Below are 12,635 nucleotides of genomic sequence, written 5' to 3' on the forward strand. Positions count from 1 at the left end.
ATGTACACAGTTGTAGTGTGTATGTATACCGCTGTAGTGTGTATGTATACAGCTGTAGTGTGTATGTATACAGCTGTAGTGTGTATGTATACCGATGTAGTGTGCATGTATACAGATGTAGTGTGTACGTATACCGCTGTAGTGTGTATGTAAACAGCTGTAGTGTGTATGTATACAGCTGTAGTGTGTATGTATACAGCTGTAGTGTGTACGTATACCGCTGTAGTGTATACGTATACCACTGTAGTGTGCATGTATGCAGCTGAAGTGTGCATGTATACAGCTGTAGTGTGTATGTATACAGCTGTAGTGTGCATGTATGCAGCTGTAGTGTGTATGTATACAGCTGTAGTGTGTATGTATACCGATGTAGTGTGTACGTATACCGCTGTAGTGTGTATGTAAACAGCTGTAGTGTGTATGTATACAGCTGTAGTGTGTATGTATACCGCTGTAGTGTGTATGTATACCGCTGTAGTGTGCATGTATACAGCTGTAGTGTGTATGGATACAGCTGTACTGTGCATATATACAGCTGTAGTGTGAACGTATACCGCTGTAGTGTGTATGTATACCGCTGTAGTGTGTATGTATACCGCTGTAGTGTGCATGTATACAGCTGTAGTGTGTATGTATACCGCTGTAGTGTGCATGAATACAGCTGTAGTGTGTATGTATACAGCTGTAGTGTGTACGTATACCACTGTAGTGTGTATGTATACCGCTGTAGTGTGCATGTATAAGCTGTAGTGTGTATGTATACATCTGTAGTGTGTATGTATACAGCTGTAGTGTGCATGTATACAGCTGTCGTGTGCATGTATACAGCTGTCGTGTGCATGTATACAGCTGTAGTGTGTATGTATACCGCTGTAGTATGTTTCATATCTACTGACATTCACATCGTTTCTCTGCGTACCAAGCGTTGGGTCGTTTCCAGAATATCCCATCACGTGATCTACAAAATGTAAACAAACATCACGCTCGTATTGCACCAGCTGATGCAAACCTATGAACACAGATATGGATCAGTTTGTAAGTCGTTTTCTCACAATCCGAGATACATGCGAAAGGGATACATGGGATGTTTCTAGGGGCAGATTTGGTTACCCGTTCATCTCTCGCTTTACCTACTAAACATCATCATCATGTTTGATACATAAGACCCCGAGACACAGGCGAACGAAACATGTCGATGCCAAGCTGTTCGTCTTGTGTTGTTCGACGAGATCCCATCTGAGAAACCACTCAGAATGTGTTTTCACAAGATATAAACATCTACAGGAGCCAACTATGTATTAAGACTCTTCGGAACCAGTCGCCCCTAAAACACTGCAGTCGGATCCACTCGGTTCTCTCCCTGTAAGTCTGGCGAATTAACCCCACAATCACGTGGTTTACTGAGTACACGATTAACAGCGTCTGACAGGTTGAATGTATTTTCAATATTGCCAAATATGATGACGGTAAAAAGCATTATATCAAATACCGTCATGTTGTGAGTGGATGACATCACACACACACGTCACGTGGAACACGGCGACATCACACACACACGTCACGTGGAACACGGCGACATCACACACGCACGTCACGTGGAACACGGCGACATCACACACACACACACACGTCACGTGGAACACGGCGACATCACACACACACGTCACGCAGAGTGTCCTGCAACGACACACATCAGGAACATCTACTAAACGTCTGCCTTGCACTGTCGCCTGATCCAACCTTGGATGGAACTGAGAGTCCATATCCAGATGTGTCTCTGGACAAACGGGGCGGTGGGTAACCTGGTGGTTAAGCGTTCGCTCGTCACGTCGAAGACCCGGGTTCGATTCCCAACGTTGGTACAATGTGTGAAGCCCATTTCTGGTGTTCCCCCGTCTTGATATTGCTGGAATATTGCTAAAAGCGGCTTAAAACCATACTTACTCACTCTGGACAAACAAAAAACATCTGCCCGGACTTTACGCCGTGTCAAATAATCTTCCGAAATGAATAGTTACAGGTTCTGCGCTTATTCAGAGAGTTATTGTACAACACGGAGAGTTATTGTACAACACAGAGAGTTATTGTACAACACAGAGTTATTGTACAACACAGAGAATTATTGTACAACACAGAGAATTATTGTACAACACGGAGAGTTGTTGTACAACACGGAGAGTTATTGTACAACACGGAGAGTTATTGTACAACACAGAGAGTTATTGTACAACATAGAGAGTTGGTTTTATTCTCGGATGTGCTCCGTTAATACTCCGCGGCAATTGTGACCAACACATTCCACATAAAGTCGTCTGTGTATATAGAGTCCATACCGCCACGAATCTACAGCACGGGGACTATGGCAAGGTTCGTGATAATAAATCTTCCATAAATAGGTATGTGTTGGTAAGTAACATCGATGGGGAGCGTTTACAAATTGAAGCATTCATAAAATATACAATACTAGTTCTACCTTATAAGGCAACAGACGGAAAGGTTACAACACGTAAGTTATGAACGTGCGTGGATATCATCGTCAGTTGGTTTACGGAGGCCTACTGCATTCACTATTCCAGGTTTACTAAAGTTCGACTGACAATAAAAAAAAATTCAATGACGACAAAAAGTATGTGTTTTCGCCCATCTAGTTCTATAAATACAGCAGACACTACACAGTGAATTGACCCATCTAGTACTATAAATACAGCAGACACTACACAGTGAATTGGCCCATCTAGTACTATAAATACAGCAGACACTACACAGTGAATTGGCCCATCTAGTACTATAAATACAGCAGACACTACACAGTGAATTGGCCCATCTAGTACTATAAATACAGCAGACACTACACAGTGAATTGGCCCATCTATAGTACTATAAATACAGCAGACACTACACAGTGAATTGGCCCATCTATAGTTCTATAAATACAGCAGACACTACACAGTGAATTGGCCCATCTATAGTTCTATAAATACAGCAGACACTACACAGTGAATTGGCCCATCTAGTACTATAAATACAGCAGACACTACACAGTGAATTGGCCCATCTATAGTACTATAAATACAGCAGACACTACACAGTGAATTGGCCCATCTAGTACTATAAATACAGCAGACACTACACAGTGAATTGGCCCATCTAGTACTATAAATACAGCAGACACTACACAGTGAATTGGCCCATCTAGTACTATAAATACAGCAGACACTACACAGTGAATTGGCCCATCTATAGTTCTATAAATACAGCAGACACTACACAGTGAATTGGCCCATCTATAGTTCTATACATACAGCAGACACTACACAGTGAATTGGCCCATCTATAGTACTATAAATACAGCAGACACTACACAGTGAATTGGCCCATCTAGTACTATAAATACAGCAGACACTACACAGTGAATTGGCCCATCTAGTACTATAAATACAGCAGACACTACACAGTGAATTGGCCCATCTAGTACTATAAATACAGCAGACACTACACAGTGAATTGGCCCATCTATAGTTCTATAAATACAGCAGACACTACACAGTGAATTGGCCCATCTATAGTACTATAAATACAGCAGACACTACACAGTGAATTGGCCCATCTAGTACTATAAATACAGCAGACACTACACAGTGAATTGGCCCATCTAGTACTATAAATACAGCAGACACTACACAGTGAATTGGCCCATCTATAGTTCTATAAATACAGCAGACACTACACAGTGAATTGGCCCATCTATAGTACTATAAATACAGCAGACACTACACAGTGAATTGGCCCATCTATAGTTCTATAAATACAGCAGACACTACACAGTGAATTGGCCCATCTATAGTTCTATAAATACAGCAGACACTACACAGTGAATTGGCCCATCTAGTACTATAAATACAGCAGACACTACACAGTGAATTGGCCCATCTATAGTACTATAAATACAGCAGACACTACACAGTGAATTGGCCCATCTAGTACTATAAATACAGCAGACACTACACAGTGAATTGGCCCATCTAGTACTATAAATACAGCAGACACTACACAGTGAATTGGCCCATCTAGTACTATAAATACAGCAGACACTACACAGTGAATTGGCCCATCTATAGTTCTATAAATACAGCAGACACTACACAGTGAATTGGCCCATCTATAGTTCTATACATACAGCAGACACTACACAGTGAATTGGCCCATCTATAGTACTATAAATACAGCAGACACTACACAGTGAATTGGCCCATCTAGTACTATAAATACAGCAGACACTACACAGTGAATTGGCCCATCTAGTACTATAAATACAGCAGACACTACACAGTGAATTGGCCCATCTAGTACTATAAATACAGCAGACACTACACAGTGAATTGGCCCATCTATAGTTCTATAAATACAGCAGACACTACACAGTGAATTGGCCCATCTATAGTACTATAAATACAGCAGACACTACACAGTGAATTGGCCCATCTAGTACTATAAATACAGCAGACACTACACAGTGAATTGGCCCATCTAGTACTATAAATACAGCAGACACTACACAGTGAATTGGCCCATCTATAGTTCTATAAATACAGCAGACACTACACAGTGAATTGGCCCATCTAGTACTATAAATAAAGCAGACACTACACAGTGAATTGGCCCATCTATAGTACTATAAATACAGCAGATACTACACAGTGAATTGGCCCATCTATAGTACTATAAATATAGCAGACACTACACAGTGAATTGGCCCATCTATAGCTCTATAAATACAGCAGACACTACACAGTGAATTGGCCCATCTATAGCTCTATAAATACAGCAGACACTACACAGTGAATTGGCCCATCTAGTACTATAAATACAGCAGACACTACACAGTGAATTGGCCCATCTATAGTTCTATAAATACAGCAGATACTACACAGTGAATTGGCCCATCTAGTACTATAAATAAAGCAGACACTACACAGTGAATTGGCCCATCTATAGCTCTATAAATACAGCAGACACTACACAGTGAATTGGCCCATCTATAGTACTATAAATACAGCAGATACTACACAGTGAATTGGCCCATCTATAGTTCTATAAATACAGCAGACACTACACAGTGAATTGGCCCATCTATAGTTCTATAAATACAGCAGACACTACACAGTGAATTGGCCCATCTAGTACTATAAATACAGCAGACACTACACAGTGAATTGGCCCATCTATAGTACTATAAATATAGCAGACACTACACAGTGAATTGGCCCATCTATAGTTCTATAAATACAGCAGACACTACATAGTGAATTGGCCCATCTAGTACTATAAATACAGCAGACACTACACAGTGAATTGGCCCATCTAGTACTATAAATACAGCAGACACTACACAGTGAATTGGCCCATCTATAGTACTATAAATATAGCAGACACTACACAGTGAATTGGCCCATCTATAGTTCTATAAATACAGCAGACACTACACAGTGAATTGGCCCATCTATAGTTCTATAAATACAGCAGACACTACACAGTGAATTGGCCCATCTATAGTTCTATAAATACAGCAGACACTACACAATGAATTGGCCCATCTATAGTTCTATAAATACAGCAGACACTACACAGTGAATTGGCCCATCTATAGTTCTATAAATACAGCAGACACTACACAATGAATTGGCCCATCTAGTACTATAAATACAGCAGACACTACACAGTGAATTGGCCCATCTAGTACTATAAATACAGCAGACACTACACAATGAATTGGCCCATCTATAGCCCTATAAATACAGCAGACACTACACAGTGAATTGGCCAGGGTACCCGTTCCCTGCCAGTGTGCGTACTTTATTTAAACTCCACAAACATATATTTAAACATATATTCACATTCAGAGCTTTGTAGGAACTATTTCATGGAATTGTGAATGTTTGTAACATAGTGTCTTGTTGTATTTATTCAACTATAAATCGCGTGACATTAAAACACATTTTTTCCTTTCTACGTCTTTGTACATACCCGTTGAGATAGATCCAATGAGTAGTGTAGGTTTTACACAAATTAGCAACTCACAAATCTTTAATAGGTATTTGATTCGAAGTCCATAATGACACAGGATATATGTATTCCCATTTATGTACTCTTGAAATGCAACGTGGCGTGTAATATAATACACAAGTTAAAATCCATATTTATCTTCTGCGTCTCTGTGCATATCCTTTGGGCCCACATTCAACTGTTATGACAGGGAATAGCTGTTGTACATAAAACGTATGGTCTCTGTGTTTACATGATAACATTAATACATTGGGATAAGACTACATGTCATATGTTTTGCATTGTCATTAGTCTTGCGTAAGCGTATCACGTGTTTGTTAGTTTGTTTTGTTTACCAGATACATAATAATGGCGTTGTCCGCATAGACAAACCTTCACCTTCAAATGAAATTGACCTTCACCTTTCAAAATTATTCCGATCGAGGCTGCATTTCTCAGCACAGTGTTCGAGGATTTCCCCTATACGCATTATAATTTGGCAGTTTCTGCATTTACAATGATTATATGAAAGCAGTTGTTATCCTCTTTCGGGATAAGTGTACTGGGTGGTGGCCACAACCTACGGTTCGCCGTAGGAGTCACCAGACTCGAACATCAATGCAGGAAGTGTGATCGAACGGTGTTAGACGAGTCATCGATAGTACGGAAAGACAAAAGTATCGTCTGGGGAAAGATCGTACTACGCATATTATGGACGTATCTGACGAACTGGTTTGACAGTAGCCTATTCTCATAGGCTTCTGTGTACATTGTGTTTATTCTTTGGGATATAACCGTCCAAAACAGCCTCAAACCTCGCCTCATTACTTTTGTTTTGGTGGGTTTTTCTCGAGCAGAGGAAACAAAATGGCGGATGTAGATCCAGAAACCTTGTTAGAATGGCTACAGATGGGCCAAGGAGACGAGAGAGATATGCAGCTGATCGCACTCGAACAACTTTGTATGCTGCTTCTGATGTCGGATAATGTGGATAGATGTTTTGAAAGGTAAGAAGTATTTCCTTTTGTTTGGCACGCAGATGTGGTTCCTTTCAGAGAGAGATCAGCTGGTATAGTTCACATCAGGTGAAAACATACGTGTACTCTAAAATTAGTTTTGCGTCATACTCCCAATCCTGCGAATATTACACATATGGCTCATAACATTATGATAAAAGAAATAATACTTCTTTTATTTGAATCATTGTTTTGATTTCCATAACTTAGGATGCAAAGTATTTGTATGTAATAATCCATACATCTCCCTGTACCTGCTGTATGATGTCAACAATGTTGGTTCCTAGCAGTCTGTAAAGATGGCAACTTTGGTGTGACAATTAATTAATATGTTGGATATTTATCTCAATAAGTAGTTTTATGTTTACTTACAACAAATAAGATAAGAAATTAGGGAGGTTACTTGAGGATTTCTGTCATTTTTAGTCTAGGGATCCCACAGTCCTTGAATGTTGATCATCATCGAGATGGCCAAGGGAATCCTTGAATTCATTCTTGATGTTGAAAAATGTTTTACATATATCCCTTGTGTCTTGTGTGAAAACTCTGGGCCTTCACTATATGCATTAGTGATATTGTGATTCACCAGTACATCGGTGCACTGTCGGCGAACTTTGCACGATATGATACCCGATACACTTAATTTGGCATTCATTCACATTTAACCCCATATCAATTGTCCTTGTAGATCTCGAATCAATGTCAATAAGCATGATAAGTAAGAACAAATGATTTTTTAAGTCCTCAAAGTTTCTTAGTCGCCTGTCGGATAAGAAACCGGCTCGATAACAAGATCGATCAGCTTTTCCTTGCTGCCGTCATAATGCAGTACATAAACTTGTTTGTTTCTTATTTTTTCTCATACAAAATAGTTGACTTGACTTAGTGTCATGTCAGTGTGTATTAGTCAGTTGTCCTTCTTTACCTTTATGCGAGTCTACGGACTCTATCATGTCTATTCTCAGTCTTATGATTGGATTTTCTGCACAAAATGTATATGCAGTGTCAAGATTTATTAGATACTTATATTGTGGCTTCTGTATCAGGATTTGTGTCGTATTGTGCATGCAGATATGATTAGATAAAACATTGTTCTGTCTGACAGACACTTACTCCCTTAGAGTTGTTTCCTCAATTGTATGTTATAGATTTGTTAGAGTTTGGAATCATATTATTAATTATGTAATATGATTATGTCATATAATTCTACCACTTCCAACTAATCTCAAGAAACTGTGAGGTTAGGCTTCGATAAATTGCCAAAGGCCCAGATTTGTGTTACCTTACATGGGTACACCCATTTCTTGTATCCCCTGCCATGATATTGCTGGTTAATTGCATAAGAACACACTCACATATTCACTCAAGATCAAGTGTGTTTAATGCTAAATAGTGATGGTATTGGCCTGAATTTTGTATCTTAATTTATTGCAATAATGTTTAATGTATTGCAATACATAGCACACTATATGCATGCAGTCTTTCATGTGTTATTGGTTATGAACCTGAATTAAAAAAACTTTCCTTGCATATTTTTTACATCTTAGTATTTTGTTGGATGTAGCTATGGTAACAATGGATGAGGTAATAGACACATTATGTACAGGAAACAGGTTGCTTTTGTGATCAGAGCAAACAGTTGCTAAGTTCAAAATTTTAATTGACTTGTCTTAGTTGTCACTTACGTAAACTTTTCCAACAAGATGAAGATATGCAAGATTTTGAAAAACTCAACATACAAGCATTTTCCAAACATAATGTTAATACATGTTCATTATGATTTCATATACCGGTAACACCGAGCACCTCTAGTGTTTAATCAATGTTATATCATGTAGATATATATATTACAGGTTACCCGCCGGGTAGAATCAGTCAAATGTCCAGTGATAAGTCTGAACCATGTGCACAAGGGAGGACCTATTTATGTCCTTATCGAGATTGTAGCACTTCATTTACTGAACAGTTGTCATGAATATTGTGATGTTAAAACTTTGTTTGCTTGGAGAGAGATTGGTGTCTTCCTTTCCTGTACCAAGGTGCAGATTGCTGTGCTGTTTGTACATGTCACAGGTTTGCAAGTCAACCATTCCGTAGGTGCATTCGATGGCTGGTGCTCGGTGAAAGTGGTGGAGAGTTTACACCCCCCAGCCTGCACCTCTGCTGTCCTAAGCCTGAGACTCCAAGTTGTTGCCCTCAGCATGCCCAACTCCCCAAGTATCTTTTTACACTATGTGTTCACTACGAGCAAATTGCTGCATCTAGCATGTATCAAAGAGCCAACAGACATTCCAGTAGCTAGCCAGCCAGCATCCTCTGAAAATACAAAGAAACAAAAAAGGTGATCAAACAGTTGACACAGACAGACTTTTGTGGCTTTCATTCTAGACTGTTGTGAATGTACTCTGCATGGATACTTACAATACATGGTTTGGGCAAAGTCTTTCTGTGAAGTATGTGCTTGTGTTGTTGGTTGTCAAAATGTTTTTAATTCATTATATCTGTGAAACTATTCATACGAATATCTGATGATAACACATCAACTGTGTATTGCCAGGGAATCATGTTCATGAGAGACACGATGCATCAGTCTGTTGTCATGGCACTTATACCTCAAACAATTCCTAGTGCAATGTGAGGAATTCAGTCTGTATCATGATGTTGTGTACCCTGGTATCGTTTAGTAAACGAGGACTGTCAAGGAACCTAGAAGTGATCTTTGTAATGGTTAGGTAGACTCTGAGATGCAAGGACCTATTTCTTCCTCCAGTCAGTGCAGCATGTTGTATACCCTGTAGCATGCCTACAGCCTGCATGTATTTGGACAGGTGTTGAACAAATGATCAGGAAGTATCTGATGGTCACTTTGTTTGCCATCTCAGGTAAACATGAGGCTGTAGAGCAACACCTGACCCCAGCCTATCCTGCTCATAGTGGTACTCGTAGGTAGACCTGGCCAGTCCGTAGCAAATACCATGGTTACGTTTTCTACCATAAACATGCTTCAGGTACCATGGTTACGGTTCTACCATAAACACGCTTCACGTACCATAGTTACTACAGGTTCCACCATAAACATGGTTCAGGTAACAAGGTTAGGGGTTCTACCATAAACATGTTTCAGATACCATGGTTACGGGTTGTACCATAAACACGCTTCACGTACCATGGTTACCACAGGTTCTATCATAAACACGCTCCAGGTACCATGGTTACGGGTTCTACCATGAACACGCTTCACGTACCACGGTTACTACAGGTTCTACCATAAACACGCTTCAGGTACCATGGTTACGGGTTCCACCATAAACATGCTTCAGGTACCATGGTTACGTTTTCTACCATAAACATGCTTCAGGTACCAAGGTTACGGGTTGTACCATAAACATGCTTCAGGTACCAAGGTTACAGGTTCTACCATAAACACGCTTCAGGTACCATGGTTACTACAGGTTCTACCATAAACATGCTTCAGGTACCAAGGTTACGGGTTCTACCATAAAAACGCTTCAGGTACCATGGTTACTACAGGTTCTAACATAAACATGCTTCAGGTACCATGGTTACGGGTTCTACTATAAACATGCTTCAGGTACCATGGTTACGGGTTCTACCATAAACATGGTTCAGGTACCATGGTTACGGATTCTACCATAAACATGATTCAGGTACCATGGTTACTACAGGTTCTACCATAACCATGCTTCAGGTACCAAGGTTACTACAGGTTCTACCATAAACATGCTTCAGGTACCATGGTTACTACAGGTTCTACCATAACCATGCTTCAGGTACCATGGTTACTACAGGTTCTATCATAAACATGCTTCAGGTACCATGGTTACTACAGGTTCTATCATAAACATGCTTCAGGTACCAAGGTTACTACAGGTTTTACCATAAACACGCTTCAGGTACCATGTACATATTCAACCATAAAATTCGGCTACTCAGTGGAGTTTGTACAGACTCACTATTTTGTATATAAGGGTCCAGAAAGTAATGAAATGGTGTATTGAACTGTACTGTAAGCAGCGACTGAAACCAACAGTTTTAGTCCAGTAGTCCTCATAATAATCATGATAATAGCCTATAGCAAAACCTTTGGAAGGGGCAGACTTCTACTACTAGTCCTTATGATACCTTAACTATCGGGCAGTTTGGCAAGGACTATAGGACAAGTGCCAGTTTCTAATGCTGTGTAAGATTTGATAATTATTTGAATTATACAACCTTTGTTTTTCTTGTCAAGAATTATTGTGCGTACCGTTGGAGGCGATATTGTTTCTGTTTGCATCCATTCCATATTTTTGTGAAGCTTGTTTATTTGTGCACATTGGACACTTATGAGACGAGTAAAACCCTGAACCAATAAATTGTCTTGCTAATAACAGACCATGCAGGGAACATTATGAACACTTTGAATGTTTCTTTATTGTGGTACTTTGCAGTAACCATGGTGATGGTACCTGTGTATGTCAGATAGGTGAAATTAACATCCAAAGGCTGTGGTATTCTTGGCTATGAATGTCAAGGGTTTTCATATTACCTGTTAACAAATCTATTGCTGGTGATGAATAAATCTTGAGAGGGTGCTCTTGGGGGGAGGTAGGGGGATGAAGGAAATTATTGTCATCACAGTTCTGGAACATTTTATTCACAAATAAACAATAAAACAACAAATACAGAATGAGCTGAATACCTGCTAGACACTAAATAGAGTGGAGTCACCGGCTCAGACACCCCGGAGGTGAGTGGTCCCAGATCAGTTCCAGTTACATCATGTTCATGGTCGCTCCAATATGTATACAAGCAGTTGTTTCAGTATAGAAGCAGTCTAAATACCAGACTGCCTGAATATCTATGTGAAGTACATCTATATCTAATATTGCAAGTGCTAATTTAACATGTGTAGATTAAGAGGTTAATGGATGGTGTTTAATACAACACGAGGAGGGGCCTCCTGTCTTGTAGCTGTTAAACAAACCATGATGCTGATTCCACATACCTACATCATGTATACATGGTATGGTGTGGCTATGTACAATGTTCAGTTAATATTCAATAATGTTTCTATTGTCATCTTTTGCATATCTTTAATAAAAATGTTTCCATTGATTGAATAAGGTAATGGATGTCTTTTGGCTCAGATGGCATTCCTGGAATGCTAACAGTGTTCATCACTATCACTATCATGCATGTGGTGTCACCTCTGCAGCAGTGAGCCCCGACCATCATCTAGCAGTGGGGCTGGCAGACCTTGATACAACCTCGAGTTGACCTTTGACAGTCCTGGTTATGTCATAGTGTCACAGGTGCTGGGAAATGGCAAGCTAGACAAGAATGTCATTAGTGGCCTTTAAAGGTTGAAGTCCGATCTATCCATCATCCTAGTCATGTCCACCTTGCCTAAGGTTTACATGGCCTTCTCCTAAGTTGGTAATTAATCACTTTGATCCCATCATGAAATAAATATTAGGTAATTACCATGATTACCTACTGCAGAGGACGAGCATATTGGCATGACTAGCAGTAGCAATACACCACCACTACTTTTACACCTGGGAGGGTCGGCGT

At 39.8% G+C, this 12,635-nt stretch overlaps 1 protein-coding gene across 4 annotated transcripts in view; it reads left to right on the forward strand.

Moving 5' to 3' along the window:
- Positions 1 to 6,496: 6,496 nt before the first annotated feature.
- The window catches only part of LOC139441672 (E3 ubiquitin-protein ligase HECTD1-like), a 74,567-nt gene continuing 68,428 nt past the window's right edge, over positions 6,497 to 12,635 (forward strand). For all 4 annotated transcript variants that reach the window (XM_071222474.1, XM_071222476.1, XM_071222475.1 and 1 more), the window contains exon 1: positions 6,497 to 7,049. In XM_071222474.1, coding sequence (XP_071078575.1) covers positions 6,910 to 7,049 — 140 coding nt within the window. In that variant the 5' untranslated portion in view covers positions 6,497 to 6,909. The remainder of the gene's footprint in view (positions 7,050 to 12,635) is intronic.

Source organism: Haliotis cracherodii, unplaced genomic scaffold (genome assembly GCF_022045235.1).
Source record: "Haliotis cracherodii isolate W230 unplaced genomic scaffold, xgHalCrac1.p SCAF_42, whole genome shotgun sequence".
NCBI classification, from domain to species: Eukaryota; Metazoa; Mollusca; class Gastropoda; order Lepetellida; family Haliotidae; genus Haliotis; species Haliotis cracherodii.